This window comes from Thalassophryne amazonica, chromosome 15 (assembly GCF_902500255.1).
Source record: "Thalassophryne amazonica chromosome 15, fThaAma1.1, whole genome shotgun sequence".
NCBI lineage: Eukaryota > Metazoa > Chordata > Actinopteri > Batrachoidiformes > Batrachoididae > Thalassophryne > Thalassophryne amazonica.
Genome location: NC_047117.1, coordinates 92,520,168 through 92,539,064, shown reverse-complemented (window position 1 = coordinate 92,539,064; position 18,897 = coordinate 92,520,168). Strand labels below are relative to the sequence as shown.

Genomic DNA, 18,897 nt, shown 5'->3' with positions numbered 1-18,897 from the left:
GACTATCCAGGGTTGGGACCAGGAAGCAGAGTTGTAGTCTTACACACCTCTCTGCAGCTTCTCTCCCCCTGCCATCCCTTCATTACCCCATCCCTGTAGAGACGGTGCCTGCTCCCAGACCACCAATAACCAGTAAAAATCTATTTAAGCATAAAAATTCAAAAAGAAAAAATAATATAGCACCTTCAACTGCACCACAGACTAAAACAGTTAAATGTGGTCTATTAAACATTAGGTCTCTCTCTTCTAAGTCCCTGTTAGTAAATGATATAATAATTGATCAACATATTGATTTATTCTGCCTTACAGAAACCTGGTTACAGCAGGATGAATATGTTAGTTTAAATGAGTCAACACCCCCGAGTCACACTAACTGCCAGAACGCTCGTAGCATGGGCCGAGGCGGAGGATTAGCAGCAATCTTCCATTCCAGCTTATTAATTAATCAAAAACTCAGTCAGAGCTTTAATTCGTTTGAAAGCTTGACTCTTAGTCTTGTCCATCCAAATTGGAAGTCCCAAAAAACAGTTTTATTTGTTATTATCTATCGTCCACCTGGTCGTTACTGTGAGTTTCTCTGTGAATTTTCAGACCTCTTGTGTGACTTAGTGCTTAGCTCAGATAAGATAATTATAGTGGGTGATTTTAACATCCACACAGATGCTGAGAATGACAGCCTCAACACTGCATTTAATCTATTATTAGACTCAGTTGGCTTTGCTCAAAATGTAAATGAGTCCACCCACCACTTTAATCATATCTTAGATCTTGTTCTGACTTATGGTATGGAAATTGATGACTTAACAGTATTCCCTGAAAACTCCCTTCTGTCTGATCATTTCTTAATAACATTTACATTTACTCTGATGGACTACCCAGCAGTGGGGAATAAGTTTCATTACACTAGAAGTCTTTCAGAAAGCACTGTAACTACGTTTAAGGATATGATTCCTTCTTTATGTTCTCCAATGCCATATACCAACACAGTGCAGAGTAGCTACCTAAACTCTGTAAGTGAGATAGAGTATCTCGTCAATAGTTTTACATCCTCATTGAAGACAACTTTGGATGCTGTAGCTCCTCTGAAAAAGAGAGCTTTAAGTCAGAAGTGCCTGACTCCGTGGTATAACTCACAAACTCGTAGCTTAAAGCAGATAACCCGTAAGTTGGAGAGGAAATGGCATCTCACTAATTTAGAAGATCTTCTCTTAGCCTGGAAAAAGAGTCTGTTGCTCTATAAAAAAGCCCTCCGTAAAGCTAGGACATCTTACTACTCATCACTAATTGAAGAAAATAAGAACAACCCCAGGTTTCTTTTCAGCACTGTAGCCAGGCTGACAAAGAGTCAGAGCTCTATTGAGCCGAGTATTCCTTTAACTTTAACTAGTAATGACTTCATGACTTTCTTTGATAATAAAATTTTAACTATTAGAGAAAAAATTACTCATAACCATCCCAAAGATGTATCGTTATCTTTGGCTGCTTTCAGTGATGCCGGTATTTGGTTAGACTCTTTCTCTCCGATTGTTCTGTCTGAGTTATTTTCATTAGTTACTTCCTCCAAACCATCAACATGTCTATTAGACCCCATTCCTACCAGGCTGCTCAAGGAAGCCCTACCATTAATTAATGCTTCGATCTTAAATATGATCAATCTATCTTTATTAGTTGGCTATGTACCACAGGCTTTTAAGATGTCAGTAATTAAAACCATTACTTAAAAAGCCATCACTTGACCCAGCTGTCTTAGCTAATTATAGGCCAATCTCCAACCTTCCTTTTCTCTCAGAAATTCTTGAAAGGGTAGTTGTAAAACAGCTAACTGATCATCTGCAGAGGAATGGTCTATTTGAAGAGTTTCAGTCAGGTTTTAGAATTCATCATAGTACAGAAACAGCATTAGTGAAGGTTACAAATGATCTTCTTATGGCCTCAGACAGTGGACTCATCTCTGTGCTTGTTCTGTTAGACCTCAGTGCTGCTTTTGATACTGTTGACCATAAAATTTTATTACAGAGATTAGAGAATGCCATAGGTATTAAAGGCACTGCACTGCGGTGGTTTGAATCATATTTATCTAATAGATTACAATTTGTTCATGTAAATGGGGAATCTTCTTCACAGACTAAGGTTAATTATGGAGTTCCACAAGGTTCTGTGCTAGGACCAATTTTATTCACTTTATACATGTTTCCCTTAGGCAGTATTATTAGACGGCATTGCTTAAATTTTCATTGTTACGCAGATGATACCCAGCTTTATCTATCCATGAAGCCAGAGGACACACCAATTAGCTAAACTGCAGGATTGTCTTAGAGACATAAAGACATGGATGACCTCTAATTTCCTGCTTTTAAACTCAGATAAAACTGAAGTTATTGTACTTGGCCCCACAAATCTTAGAAACATGGTGTCTAACCAGATCCTTACTCTGGATGGCATTACCCTGACCTCTAGTAATACCGTGAGAAATCTTGGAGTCATTTTTGATCAGGATATGTCATTCAATGCACATATTAAACAAATATGTAGGACTGCCTTTTTGCATTTGCGCAATAGCTCTAAAATTAGAAAGGTCTTGTCTCAGAGTGATGCTGAAAAACTAATTCATGCATTTATTTCCTCTAGGCTGGACTATTGTAATTCATTATTATCAGGTTGTCCTAAAAGTTCCCTGAAAAGCCTTCAGTTAATTCAAAATGCTGCAGCTAGAGTACTAACAGGGACTAGAAGGAGAGAGCATATCTCACCCATATTGGCCTCTCTTCATTGGCTTCCTGTTAATTCTAGAATAGAATTTAAAATTCTTCTTCTTACTTATAAGGTTTTGAATAATCAGGTCCCATCTTATCTTAGGGACCTCGTAGTACCATATCACCCCAATAGAGCGCTTCGCTCTCAGACTGCAGGCTTACTTGTAGTTCCTAGGGTTTGTAAGAGTAGAATGGGAGGCAGAGCCTTCAGCTTTCAGGCTCCTCTCCTGTGGAACCAGCTCCCAATTCAGATCAGGGAGACAGACACCCTCTCTACTTTTAAGATTAGGTTTAAAACTTTCCTTTTTGCTAAAGCTTATAGTTAGGGCTGGATCAGGTGACCCTGAACCATCCCTTAGTTATGCTGCTATAGACTTGGACTGCTGGGGGGTTCCCATGATGCACTGAGTGTTTCTTTCTCTTTTTGCTCTGTATGCACCACTCTGCATTTAATCATTATTGATTGATCTCTGCTCCCCTTCACAGCATGTCTTTTTCCTGGTTCTTTCCCTCAGCCCCAACCAGTCCCAGCAGAAGACTGCCCCTCCCTGAGCCTGGTTCTGCTGGAGGTTTCTTCCTGTTAAAAGGGAGTTTTTCTTTCCCACTGTCGCCAAGTGCTTGCTCACAGGGGGTCGTTTTGACCGTTGGGGTTTTTACGTAATTATTGTATGGCCTTGCCTTACAATGTGGAGCGCCTTGGGGCAGCTGTTTGTTGTGATTTGGCGCTATATAAATAAAATTGATTTGATTTGAAATATACACACATTTTCCCACTAAACAGGCAGATTTCTACCTATAACATTTTAACAAATCATCGTCCAGCTCAAATAATTGTCATGATTATTCACCATGTCGACCTGAAACTGTTACTGAAATAAACTAAAGAATCTAGTCAACAATTTAAAAATTAATTTCCATTTTAAACTATATACCCTTTAATGTGAAAGTTTCTGTATTTAACGTTATCACACTGCTCAGAGGAGATTTTAAGTTCTTTCTGCTTCTGGTTCTGATTGTTCTTTTGAGCAGGTGCAGTGAAAAAATGAGCTCACAGTGAGTTAAAAAAAGGCCAGTTGTAAATGGGGCTTGAATGATAAATTGTATATCGTGATAATCGTATCTTGGTTGTATGTGTAAAATCTTATAGTTTTTGAAATGAGATTCGTGACGCTATGAAAACTCAACAACCACATGGAAGAAATAAGGACCTCTGGCAGAAGAACCATAAATGATTAATGACGTGTACAGATCAAAATAATTTGTTTAGAGTTGAACGTTCAGCGCTGATTTGTGTGAACATCATGTATCGTATTGTTCCAGCCCGACCTGTAAAGGGGTTCAGAACATATAACCCTCTGCCTCACTGCAAGTCCCTTCAGCTCCTCCCTTGTTTTTCACTTGGAGTCACCACATTTGTCACCGGATGTCCTTCCTCATGCAACTCCACATTACACAGACACATGTGGCAGAGGTGGGATTTGAACCGGGAACGTTGCGCACTGAATCCAAGCACACTCACCGCTTTCCCACTGCCCCTGCCTCTGCCTCACTGTTTTCTTGGATTTAAGGTAGGGGCGCCCAAGTTTGGTCCTCGAGATTTACCTTGCTGACACTCTTAGTTGTCTCCCTGCTCCAACACACCTAAATCCAATGAAAGGGTTTTGTTGTATTTGAGTTGTTAATGAAGAACAAACGCTTGTTCACGTTTAAGGACGCTGTGATGGTTCCTCTCGTTTCTCCAGAGTGGGTCCGCTCCACAGCGACCGGCACTACGACATCAGCGCCAACAAGGAAGGCTTCGTCCTGAGTACTGTGGACGGAACCCGGGGAGACTTCAAGGCGTTCGCGCTCGCCGGTGTCACCTTCAAGGTAGGCGTGTCCGTCGGCGCCTGCAGGACTCACGGATTTCTTTGTTCACACATTCTGCTCCAAACATTGTTTTTTGTAAGTTCTTGTAAAAACTGGGGGACAGTTTGTGGTGGTACACGGCTGCAGCGGGCTGCGGCACCGCAGCGTCTGTGCTCAGGTCTGCTTTAATCTGCAGCGTCTGGAGATTCTTCGTTTGCGTCCAGATGGAGAGAAACTGCTCTGAAGTTTTGTGCGCGCACTCTGATTATAATTATTTCTGTCACTGGCTGACTCACCTGTCACTCAGATCACACTCACAGTCTGAACCGCGACCCACTGATTTCACAAACACCGCACAGCGCTACAGTCGTCCTGACAGGGTTTCAGGCGGGACATCCTCATGTCTCAGTGTGGACAAACAAAACAACAAAACACAAACACTGATTTTTGATGTCATAAACATATCAGACCTATAAGTTGCACTTTGTGTCCTGTGATACTGTAGATAAAGTCGGAGGATGGTCAGCCTCTGGCCGGAGTTCTTCTGTCTCTCAGTGGTGGACAGTTTCGGTCCAACTTGTTGACCCAGGACACCGGTGTCCTCACCTTCAGCAACCTGGTAGGAAATCCGAAACACCTATATTAAATAAGTCTTTCTGTGTTCCATTGTCCCCGCGACAGTGCGGCATATCTGTCTAAAGCAGGGTCGTGCACAAAGGGGGCGCACGTGAGGGAAGCTGCCAAGGCACTTGTGACAACTCTGAAGGAGATACAACCTTCAGTAACTGTGACTGGAGACTTGTGTCTAGCTGCTTCAGCGTTATCTTGATGGCTTCTCTCAGTGTTCTCCTTTGGACTGATTTTCCTCACTCTCTCATCACTCATCTCATCATCTCATGTTGTTGTTTCCAGTAAACTGTGAGTGAGGTGCTCACCGGGAAACGGCTCGGCAGATAATTGTCCTTTTAAAAATGAGTTTCTGTAATTCCTCCACTCGGACGTATTTGTTCACATGAAATCAGCTCGTGTTCGTGATTTCAGCTCTAACGAGCTGCGATCAGTAAAGCAGCAGAAACTTTGATGTCTGCTGCTAATCCGCGTGTTTGGGCTCAGAGTCCCGGTCAGTACTACTTCAAACCCATGATGAAGGAGTTCCGCTTCGAGCCAGCGTCTCAGATGATCACAGTGGACGAGGGTCAAAGCCTCAGCATCGACATCACCGGCATCAAGACCGCCTACAGGTACTGAAATAAACTCAAAACAACACATCTGTGCAGATAAGAACATTGAATTTTTAGGGGGAAAATGTATGTTTATTAAAAAAAAACCATAATGTGAAGAATTACTCAGTGTTTTAAGTATAAAGTCATGGATTCCTGCTGCGGCTGTTTGTGGTCAGCTGCTACGGCCTGGTTCAGTCTCTGAGCGGCGACGCAGAGCGAGACGTTGCCGTGGAGGCAGTGGGACAGGATGAGTGCAGCCTGTACAGCGAGGACACGGTGACCGACGAGGACGGACGCTTCAGACTCAGAGGGCTGCTGGTGAGTGCCACACAAACGCCACGCTTTGCTCTGATTTTTGGATTTGGTCTTTCTGTTTGTCAGCGGTTGTGTCTATGTCTCCGGCACTCTTTCATCACTGCCATCTTTCCTTGCAGCCTGATTGCAGATATGTGATTCAGCTGCGAGCTGAAGGCAACGACCACATCGAGCGAGCGTTACCGCAACACAGAACCATAGAGGTACGACGACGTGGCAAAAATCGTGGTCATTTAAAAAAAGGCTAATGATAAAGGCTTTTATAATTAAATCTTGATCATCATGTGCAGATTAAAAGATGCCTTTAATTTTATGGTATAATGTGATTAAAGCTGCAGTGTGTTGGATTTATGGAGGCCATTTATTGGCATAAATACAACCCCAATTCCAATGAAGTTAGAACGATGTGTGAAATGTAAATTAAAAACAGAATATAATGATTTGCAAATCCTCTTCAAACTATATTCAATTGAATACACCACAAAGACAAGATATTTAATGTTCAAACTGATGAACTTTATTGTTTTTGTGCAAATATTTGCTCATTTTGAAATGGATGCCTGCAACGCGTTTCAAAAAAGCTGGGACAGTGGTATGTTTTCCACTGTGTTACATCACCTTTCCTTCTTCCTTCTATGATTTTAAATCATTATATTCTGTTTTTATTTACATTTCACACAACGTCCCAACTTCATTGGAACTGGGGTTGTCGTCTGTTCATCAAAGGGATGAACTTCCTTTCACATTTTGCAGTCCAGCCAGAAGACTGATGGAAACGGATCAGGACTCTGGATTCTCCAACATACGCTGTCTGCTGGTTGCTAACACATTTGGGAACGCTCACTTTTGTTAAAACGAGCATCAAACATATCGATTATCTCCAGAGAAGGCGGGAGAGCGAGAAGTGAAAACAACTTCTGATGGCATAATGCACTCTGCATCCTCACCACTAGATGGCACTAAATCCTGCGGACTATATCTTTAAAATAAAGTCGTTGGGTTTGAAGTGACGGACCGTGGTTGAAGCTTCAGTCGTTGTAAAGTTTCCACTCTGTGCTGAAGTGATATTAAAAGTTGTGTAATTGTTAAGTGACTGGGAACGCCGTGATTCCGACTGATCCTGTTTATCTCTGTGCAGAACAAAAGCGTTGATAATCCCGCTGTAGGTTTAAAGCTTCATGATTTTGAGTTTGTGTAATCTCTCTTTGATGGCTTTAATGCCTCTTAATTTACTGTTATTATCACAGCATGTGACATTAACTGTGTGTTGTGTCACTTTGACACCGCCGCTCAGGTTGGCAGCAGTGACATCGATGGGGTCAACATCATCGCCTTCAGACAAATCAGTCAGTTTGACCTGAGCGGGAATGTCATCACGTCCCCCGAGCACCTTCCCACGCTGTCGGTGAGTCCTGCTGTGCCGGCGCTCCGGGTTTTGTTCCTGCTGCTTTGTAATAATTATGGAGGATTATCTGAGTGTAACAACTTCCTGTTGGCACTGCAGGTGAAGCTTTATCGGACCGACAACCTGGACAACCCCATCAACAGTGTCTCTCTGGGACAGTCGCTCTTCTTCCACTTCCCCCCTCTGGACCGAGACGGAGAGGTACGTCAGCTCAGGCTGAGACAGAGAAATGCGGCAGGCGGCTTCCCGACTTTTTCACTGGGAATCACACACAACAAACACTTTATAACAGACAAAGAAGACATTTAGGAAGAACTGAGGAATTCTGGGGGACAGCTGCTAAATGTCTACAAACAGCCAGTAGAGGGCAGCGTTTTCTTTATAAAATTCTCACCCTGCTCAGTGTGCCGGAGCAACAACACACAGAATGTGTCTCTTTGTCCCAGATTGATCTCTTTCAGTGCAGCTTCTTGTTCTGACTTTAACACCAAGTTAACACCCACGTCTTTCATCACCAACTGTAAATGGTCATCAAAACATTCCAGTCGTATTTTTCTGAACTCTTCAGCATCAAACTCCATCGTGTCAATGTTTACAATGTGTTTGAGCAATAACAGGTGAAGTTGCTCATAAACTTTAAGTCTCTTAAATATTTATTACGGCCACTCTTAAAACTCCAGTTAACTTTATAATTTTATTACTGGTAAATTTTAGACTTAATTAGATGAGATATACTCATTATCTCACAGGAATATATCACAGTTATCTGGGAACTACTTTTTGCGCAGGAATTCATCAAGCACGTCGGCCGCGGGCGAACACTCACACAGAATATACAGAAACTGTGGAAAGTTGTTCGGCCAAAACAAGACCGTCCACTTTTAGCTTGTCATGAGCTAAGCTAGTGGCGCTCGTCAGAGTGTGTAAAATTCTGTCGGTGGCAAATAAAATCAAAAACTGTGGAATTACAGTGACTGCAAAATCTGGCTTTATTTTAGCTTTCTATTAAAAATATGCTCTTATTATAGTTCCGTCATCATAGACTTGCCAATTTTATTATTATTTCTATTAAATTGATTTTTGTTTTTAATTTATGATCTATAATGGACTCATGAGTGCTGGGTGATTTTATTTAAGTTTAAAACCTTTTTGAAGAGCACGTGTCCGGGTGTGATTATGGCTCAAGACATAGACCTGGGACTAGCTGACCCATGTCTGGGTGTGACTGTGGCTCGGGACGTCAACCCAGGACTCGCTGACTCGTGTCTGGGCGTGACTGCGGCTCGGGACGTCGGCCCGGGAGTCGCTGATTTGTGTCCAGGCATGACTGCGGCTCGGGACGTTGGCCTGGGACTCGTTGACTCGTGTCTAGGCGTGACTGCAGCTCGGGACGTCGACCCGTGCCTGGACGTGACTGCGATTTGGGACGTCGGCCCGGGACTCGTTGATTCGTGTCCGGGCGTGACTGCAGCTCACGACGTTGGCCCAGGACTCGCTGACTCGTGTCCGGGCGTTACTGCAGCTCAGGACGTCGACTCGTGTCCGGGCGTGACTGCAGCTCGGGACGTCGACTCGTGTCCGGGCGTGACTGCAGCTCGGGACGTCGACTCGTGTCCGGGCGTGACTGCAGCTCGGGACGTCGACTCGTGTCCGGGCGTGACTGCAGCTCGGGATGTCGACCCGTGCCTGGACGTGACTGCGGTTCGGGACGTCGGCCCGGGACTCGCTGACTCGTGCCTGGGCATGACTGCGGTTCGGGACGACGGCCCGGGACTCGCTGACTCGTGCCTGGACGTGACTGCGGCTCGGGACGTCGGCCCGGGACTCGCTGACTCGTGCCTGGGCGTGACTGCGGCTCGGGACGACGGCCCGGGACTCGCTGACTCGTGCCTGGACGTGACTGCGGCTCGGGACGTCGGCCCGGGACTCGCTGACTCGTGCCTGGACGTGACTGCGGCTCGGGACGTCGGCCCGGGACTCGCTGACTCGTGCCTGGACGTGACTGCGGCTCGGGACGTCGGCCCGGGACTCGCTGACTCGTGCCTGGACGTGACTGCGGCTCGGGACGTCGGCCCGGGACTCGCTGACTCGTGCCTGGACGTGACTGCGGCTCGGGACGTCGGCCCGGGACTCGCTGACTCGTGCCTGGACGTGACTGCGGCTCGGGACGTCGGCCCGGGACTCGCTGACTCGTGCCTGGACGTGACTGCGGCTCGGGACGTCGGCCCGGGACTCGCTGACTCGTTGAGTGATGGCGCTGGTTCCTCTGTGTCTGAGCGCTGCCCCGTCTGTCCTCCAGAGCTACGTGCTGATGCTGTACTCCACACTGTCCCGCTCTCAGTACGACTTCACGCTGCCGCAGGTCTCCTTCACATCCAGTGGTTACCACAAGCACGTCACGCTGACCTTCAACCCCACGGTAAGACATGCCCTCTTTTCCTTCTGAGCAGGTGTCTGCTGTTTGAAGGACTGATGAGTTTTTTCCTCCTCCAGCGTAAGGTGCCGGACCAGGACGTGGCTCAAGGTTCCTACGTGGCCCTGCCCCTCACGCTGCTCCTCCTCTTAGCCGCGTATAACCACGAGAAGGTAACCCCTCGACTCCGCCCACTTTGGTCCAAGCAGCAGAACCAGTCTCACATTTTTAATCTTTTCTGATTGATTGATTAATTCGTTAATCACAATAGAGCAGAGACCATAACTTTACATACAGCCGGGTTAAATCTCTGAAACGCCACAAAGTTCACATTAACCCAAAAAAAAAAAGACTTGGTACATTTTTAAAGCTTTAAAATGACTAATGACTGTAATTAGGAGTTAATCACTGACAGCTGTGACTGTATTTAACAAGCTGCAGCTTCCAAAACTTTGGATGTTCACAAGAAGATTAAAGGTACCGTCCAAGGTCAGGTTATTGTCTTAAAAAAAAAAAAACTGGCTGTAAAAGTGATTATTTACTGCACATTCATCAGTGGTTGCCAGTAACTGTCACATCTGTGTTTTATGTCTGAATTCTTTATTTTATTATATTTTTTTTTCTTGTGATTACACAAAATTGTTTCATTTGCATTTATTTTTGAACATTTTATAAAATCTTTAAAAATCAGTTGTGCCGCTGATACTCACCAGGAAAGAACAGCGCGATTTATTAGACAGAAATATGGTAATTTTTGAGGGAGTTAATAATCTCCTGTTAAAAAAAAAAAAAAAAAAAAAAAAGTGATGTGCTAATTACAGGACAAAGTTCAAACTTTGTAACATAGGTACGGCACTCTTGATCTATAAGCCAAGCAGTTTTTTTTTTTTTTACTATTTAAAGGGACTACACAAACGTATGGTGGCCAGGTAGGGGTCAATGAAGAATTACACAGGAGTCAAAATTTTACAACCTTCCAATCGCACCACATTATTTGTCTGATCATAAAGATTACAAAAAGGTATAGTTTGGACAATTTGTAACTGGGGCAAAAATGATTAATTTAAGTTTGTCCAGGGGTCAAAAGTTAATATTGTTCCAATTTTGGAAAAGTGATGCAAATTACTGGTTAACAGGGTTTTAAAAAGGAGTTGTTTGCACCATCTGTCATGTTTAGTTATGTAGTTATGAGGTAACAAATGTCATAGAATCCAATGGACGTCGACCTTGTTTGACCTTTTACTTTGGAGACCAAACGTTCTGCATGGTTAAAACCATTCCATTTATTAACTATAATAGAGCAACCAATAATCTGCATTATTTTTTACCCAAAATTGGAGCAACTTTAACTTTTGACCCCTGTACAAACTAAAATTGACCTTTGTAACCATTTTTGCTGTTTTTACCCCATAACTCCAGAACATTCAGTCATAGATAGTCCAAATTATAGCTTTTTAGAATCTTTATTTTCAGACACACAATGTGGTATACTTCTCAATATGATTGGGCCATTTTTAAATTTTGGCCCCTGACAGACTGCAGCTACACCCTGGGTGGCCACCATACTTTATTGTACTGACATAACTGATCTTATAACCAGTCTTGTATAAAGTACCTCAAAGTGATGAGTGAAAGTACAAGTATCTTACCATAAAATTACTTTGGCAAAAGTCTCCTTTAAAATATATTTTCTGATATTTTCTGTACTTAAGTATCAAAAGTAAATTTCTCATATAAAATGTACTTTAAGTAAAAGTATTGAGTAAAAGTAAAATCCAAAATGAGTGGAGAGTGAAACGGCAACACGACCGTAAAGACAGTGTGGTGTCTGGAGAAACCAGGAGGGGGCCTCAGCCCCTATAAAAGGGTGAGGCCCCCCTTGGTTCTGACAGGAGGGGGCCTCCAGAGGCGGAGCAGTTGGTGTTGGTGATGGGATGAGTGAGCAACTGTAGATGTATATAAAGTTGCCATTCTTTTTCCTGGAAGATCCACAACAGCCAGTCTCTTGTGAATCAGCTTTGTTACGATTTGGGGCTATATAAACTGAATAAATTAAATTGAACAGTCATTTATAGCTACACAGCCAAACTGAAGGAAAAAAAAATGCAAGCATCACCATCACAACCACTGCAAAGTAGGGCTGGGTATTGATTCCGATTCAGAATCGATTATTTTGATTAGATCAGATCCAATATCGATTTGGGTTTTTTGAAAACCATTTTTTTGATCTGTTACCTGATTGTCAACATATTAATACTACTTCACAAAATTTGGGTCTCAAAATGCAGGCAGCAGTGTTTCAGAGAGTTAGAAATTAAAAAATTTTCAGGGGGAAAATGGGCCCCAGTCTCCCCTACAAAACTCGAGCCTGCTGCGCCACAAGCTGCAGGAGCGGGGGGGGGGGGAGTTTCTCCATGGCAATGGGAGAAGTTCTCCGACACACCAGAGAACCTTTGTGCACGGTCCCACGGAAATGGCTCATAATAAGGAAGAGAAAAAGGCAGTCTGTGTGTATGTGTGTGTCCGTCAGCGTGTGCGTGTTTGGAGTCCAAAGCACAGATGGTTTTCACCCTCCACAGTCTCCTCTACCCCAGTGGAGGCACGGATTCAACCAGGCACCTTTTAGATTATTTGCCTTTTAAACTTGTTTTATGTCAAACACGACACTTGATGCAGCAGCGGTGGAAGGCGCTGCGCTCCAGCTGCAGAGGACTGCAGGTCTGCCCGCTGTACTGCTGCACTTCACCTGACTTTCACCACAGGCATCAAGGTGTATGTAAACGTATGTCCCACCTGTATTCCTGCTGTGAAGGGTTTAAAAATGTCAAGATGTTTATCCACAGAATATGTAAGTTTCATGCATAATGATTTTGTTACAGCCAATCAGGAGCCGCGTTGTCGAGGCGCGCTCCTGTTGCAGCTCTTAGCTGTGACGTCTCGTGAGCGTCATGCTGATGTTGTTTTGCAGGTGATCCCGCTGCTGCTGCAGGCGGTCAACCGTATCCAGGGCGTGAGGAACATGGCTCAGGCTGGCGGCGACGGCGCGGCGCTGGACGAAGCCAAACGCCAGGCGAAGAGACAGAAAACCAGGCGGACATGAGACCAGCCGCAGGCCACACCTTCTCCTCCTGACGCCTCCACAGCGCCCTCTGTGGGTGAACTGTTTTCTGTGCAAAGGTGAGATTCAAAACTGTGAAACCCGACACCAGTCACTGCGACCATGTGACTGCCTCATCAGCCAATCGGAGTCACTGGAGTGAAACACTTCCTGTCTAATGAAGTTTCTCACTGAATGAGCCAGTTTTCCTTGTTTGTTTTTTTTTTGTTTTTTTTATTTACACTTAGAACTGATTTTGTGGATTTAAATCTTTGTGTTTTGAGACTTTAATGATTGAGATAGTTGGGATTCTGTCTCTGACTGATTCTGTGGTCTTATTACTGAATGCCGTTTAGTGCATTTGTCCTCAGGAAGGCGCTGCCATCCCAAACTAATTTATTGTCCAGTTTGTTTTCTGAAAATCTGTTAAGTGTGACGTTAAAGACCTTCATGAATGAATGAATGTTGTATGTTATAAAAACAAAGTGTCTGTTTTCATTGAATTGACATCAATCTTATTGTTGCGGATGATAATTTTGTGCGAAACGACGATTGTGCATTTTTCATCTTGAATCCAGAAACGTGATTCACACAAGTTATTGAAAACCGTTTTACAAACTACACAACCCAACGGTTCATAATAAAATAAACTAAATCCACATTTCTTCAGCTGATTTGAGTTCTCGATGCGCGCATTAAATAACATGAAACAAACAGCAAAAAAAAACTGTTTGATTACATCCAAAGAATAAAGAACTAAAGTTTTTAATAATCCGGTTGTGCGGTTTGGAAAATGGTTATTTCTAAAATAACGAGAACACAGTTTGTGTATATTTGAACAGACACTTTAAAGAAATTAGTCACATATTTTGATATTAAAAAACTTAGACATATTTAAATGAGATCACATTTGGGGTGGAGTCATTATTCTAGTTTATTTGGGAGATCATGAGTTTTGAGATGATGAATAAATTGCAACAAGAATGAAGTTATCTTGACTTTTGTGGTGAATCCAGTAGGGGTCAGTATAGGTTTACATATAAATAGTCCCGTAATCACAGATAAAAGTTTATATATCTGATTTGTTAAAAGCATTAAAAAGGTAAAACTCCACATTACTGTCTGTTATTTTTACAGAAAAAAGTAAATTAGTCTGGTTATTTACTGCAATGTGCATATTAAGTGTCAAAACCTCTGTATCTGCTGCTAAAATGTGTCCAGAAAATAGTCTCTAAACTAATAGACTAATAGTCTTTAAATACCACAAACTGATCACCTGATTCAAGGAGGAATCCCCCACCCACCCAGTGTGGACATCTACATTTTTTTTTATTGTATAAAAACCATAATCTTTAGTTGCAAAGTGAAAACAAATTTCCATAATGTTCAAAATTAAAGTGTCGATTTCTTTGGTTCTGGTTCACTGTGTCAAATGATGAAGCAGCTCATCCCACACTTCCCTGTCCTTGGTCAGGTCTTCCAATGCTGCTTCCTTTGGAATTCAGAGATATTCCCAAACCACTCATTCGTTCATTGCCTATACATGTTTATTCTAATTAAAGGTAAGGGGGGCGGAGCTGGAGCCTATCCCAATGGTCATTGGGTGAGAGGCAGGTTTCACCCTGGACAGGACACAACTCCACATTTACACTCACCTACAGTCTATTTAGAGTTTCCAGTCCACCTAACCTGCACGTCTTAAGAGGTGGGAGGAAGCTGGAGCACCTGGAGGGAATCAAACCCAAGACCTTCTTACTCTACGGTGGCCCTGAAGTGCAAAACACAATAGCAAATCGCACAACACAACAGCAAATTAAAAAAACACAACAGCAAATCACACAACAGCAAATAAAAAACACAACAGCAAATCACACAACACAGCAAATAAACACAACAGCAAATAAAAAAACACAACAGCAAATCACACAACACAGCAAATAAACACAACAGCAAATAAAAAAACACAACAGCAAATCACAACACAACAGCAAATAAAAAACAGCAAATCACACAACAGCAAATCATACAACAGCAAATAAACACAACAGCAAATAAAAAACAGCAAATCACACAACAGCAAATCATACAACAGCAAATAAACACAACAGCAAATAAAAAACAGCAAATCACACAACAGCAAATAAAAAACAGCAAATAAACACAACAGCAAATAAAAAACAGCAAATAAAAAACAGCAAATAAACACAACAGCAAATAAAAAACAGCAAATAAACACAACAGCAAATAAAAAACAGCAAATAAACACAACAGCAAATAAAAAACAGCAAATAAACACAACAGCAAATAAAAAACAGCAAATCACACAACAGCAAATAAAAAAACAGCAAATCACACAACAGCAAATAAAAAAACAACAGCAAATCGCACAGCATAACAGCAAATCACACAACAGCAAATCACACAATACAACAGCAAATAAAAAACAACAGGAAATCGCACAACACACAGCAAATAAAAAAACAAAACAGGAAATCGCACAACACAGCAAATAAAAAAACAAAACAGGAAATCGCACAACACACAGCAAATAAAAAAACAAAACAGGAAATCGCACAACACAGCAAATAAAAAAGCAAAACAGGAAATCGCACAACAGCAAATAAAAAAACAGCAAATCACACAACAGCAAATCACACAACACAACAGCAAATCACACAACAGCAAATCACACAACACAACAGCAAATCGCACAGCACAACAGCAAATAAAAAAACAACAGCAAATCACACAACAGCAAATCACACAACACAACAGCAAATAAAAAAACAAAACAGGAAATCGCACAACAGCAAATAAAAAACACAACAGCAAATCACACAATACAACAGCAAATTGCACAGCACAACAGCAAATAAAAAACAGCAAATCGCACAGCACAACAGCAAATCGCACAGCACAACAGCAAATAAAAAAACAGCAAATCACACAACAGCAAATAAAAAACACAACAGCAAATCGCACAGCACAACAGCAAATAAAAAAACAGCAAATCACACAACAGCAAATAAAAAACACAACAGCAAATCGCACAGCACAACAGCAAATAAAAAACAGCAAATAAAAAAACAGCAAATCACACAACAGTAAATCGCACAACAGCAAATCGCACAACACAACAGCAAATCACACAACAGCAAATCGCACAACACAACAGCAAATCACACAACAGCAAATCGCACAACACAACAGCAAATCACACAACAGCAAATCGCACAACACAACAGCAAATCGCACAACAGCAAATCGCACAACACAACAGCAAATCGCACAACAGCAAATCGCACAACACAACAGCAAATCGCACAACAGCAAATCGCACAACACAACAGCAAATCGCACAACACAACAGCAAATAAAAAAAACGAAATCGCACAACAGCAAATCACACAACAGCAAATCACACAACGGCAAATCGCACAACACAACAGCAAATCACACAACGGCAAATCACACAACGGCAAATCAAACAACGGCAAATCGCACAGCACAACAGCAAATCGCACAGCACAACAGCAAATAAAAAACAGCAAATAAAAAAACAGCAAATCGCACAGCACAACAGCAAATAAAAAAACAGCAAATCGCACAGCACAACAGCAAATAAAAAAACAGCAAATCGCACAGCACAACAGCAAATCGCACAGCACAACAGCAAATCGCACAGCACAACAGCAAATCGCACAACGGCAAATCGCACAACACAACGGCAAATAAAAAACAGCAAATCGCACAGCACAACAGCAAATCGCACAGCACAACAGCAAATCGCACAGCACAACAGCAAATCGCACAGCACAACAGCAAATAAAAAAACAGCAAATCGCACAACACAACAGCAAATCGCACAACACAACAGCGAATAAAAAAACAGCAAATCACACAACAGCAAATAAAAAAACAACAGCAAATCACACAATACAACAGCAAATTGCACAGCACAACAGCAAATCACACAACAGCAAATCACACAGCACAACAGCAAATAAAAAAAACAGCAAATCACACAACGGCAAATCGCACAACACAACAGCAAATCAAACAACACAACAGCAAATCGCACAGCACAACAGCAAATCGCACAACACAACAGCAAATAAAAAAAACGAAATCGCACAACAGCAAATCACACAACACAACAGCAAATCACACAACAGCAAATCACACAGCACAACGGCAAATAAAAAAACAGGAAATCGCACAACAGCAAATAAAAAAACAACAGCAAATCACACAACAGCAAATCACACAGCACAACAGCAAATAAAAAAAACAGCAAATCACACAACAGCAAATCGCACAGCACAACAGCAAATCGCACAGCACAACAGCAAATCGCACAGCACAACAGCAAATCGCACAGCACAACAGCAAATCGCACAACAGCAAAAAACACAACAGCAAATAAAAAACACAACAGCAAATTACACAGCACAACAGCAAAAAACACAACAGCAAATAAAAAACAACAGCAAATTACACAGCACAACAGCAAATCGCACAACACAACAGCAAATAAAAAACACAACAGCAAATTACACAGCACAACAGCAAATCGCACAACACAACAGCAAATAAAAAACACAACAGCAAATTACACAGCACAACAGCAAATCGCACAACACAACAGCAAATAAAAAACACAACAGCAAATTACACAGCACAACAGCAAATCGCACAACACAACAGCAAATAAAAAACACAACAGTAAATCACACAACAGCAAATAAAAAACAGCAAATCACACAGCACAACAGCAAATAAAAAACAGCAGCAAATAAAAAAACAACAGCAAATCGCACAACAGCAAATAAAAAACACAACAGCAAATCGCACAACAGCAAATCAAAAACAGCACAACAGCAAATAAAAAAAACAGCAAATCACACAATGGCAAATCGCACAACACAACAGCAAATCAAACAACGGCAAATCACACAACGGCAAATCAAACAACGGCAAATCGCACAGCACAACAGCAAATCGCACAGCACAACAGCAAATAAAAAACAGCAAATAAAAAAACAGCAAATCGCACAGCACAACAACAAATAAAAAAACAGCAAATCGCACAGCACAACAGCAAATCGCACAGCACAACAGCAAATCGCACAGCACAACAGCAAATCGCACAACACAACAGCAAATCACACAACGGCAAATCGCACAACACAACGGCAAATAAAAAACAGCAAATCGCACAGCACAACAGCAAATCGCACAGCACAACAGCAAATCGCACAGCACAACAGCAAATAAAAAAACAGCAAATCGCACAACACAACAGCAAATCGCACAACACAACAGCGAATAAAAAAACAGCAAATCACACAACAGCGAATAAAAAAACAGCAAATCACACAACAGCGAATAAAAAAACACAACAGCAAATCACACAATACAACAGCAAATTGCACAGCACAACAGCAAATCACACAACAGCAAATCACACAGCACAACAGCAAATAAAAAAAACAGCAAATCACACAACGGCAAATCGCACAACACAACAGCAAATCAAACAACACAACAGCAAATCGCACAGCACAACAGCAAATCGCACAACACAACAGCAAATAAAAAAAACGAAATCGCACAACAGCAAATCACACAACACAACAGCAAATCACACAACAGCAAATCACACAGCACAACGGCAAATAAAAAAACAACAGGAAATCGCACAACAGCAAATAAAAAAACACAACAGCAAATCACACAACAGCAAATCACACAGCACAACAGCAAATAAAAAAAACAGCAAATCACACAACAGCAAATCGCACAGCACAACAGCAAATCGCACAGCACAACAGCAAATCGCA

The 18,897-nt window shown here is 42.1% G+C and overlaps 1 protein-coding gene across 1 annotated transcript in view; it reads left to right on the top strand.

Annotated features, from left to right (window-relative positions):
• nomo (nodal modulator) overlaps positions 1-13,253 on the top strand; it is a 32,969-nt gene extending 19,716 nt beyond the window's left edge. Inside the window, exons 22-31 of the mRNA XM_034187427.1 lie at positions 4,496-4,622; positions 5,107-5,220; positions 5,715-5,842; positions 6,001-6,142; positions 6,259-6,342; positions 7,434-7,544; positions 7,644-7,745; positions 9,844-9,963; positions 10,038-10,130; positions 12,926-13,253. Coding sequence (XP_034043318.1) covers positions 4,496-4,622; positions 5,107-5,220; positions 5,715-5,842; positions 6,001-6,142; positions 6,259-6,342; positions 7,434-7,544; positions 7,644-7,745; positions 9,844-9,963; positions 10,038-10,130; positions 12,926-13,057 — 1,153 coding nt within the window. The 3' untranslated portion in view covers positions 13,058-13,253. The remainder of the gene's footprint in view (positions 1-4,495; positions 4,623-5,106; positions 5,221-5,714; positions 5,843-6,000; positions 6,143-6,258; positions 6,343-7,433; positions 7,545-7,643; positions 7,746-9,843; positions 9,964-10,037; positions 10,131-12,925) is intronic.
• Positions 13,254-18,897: the final 5,644 nt, after the last annotated feature.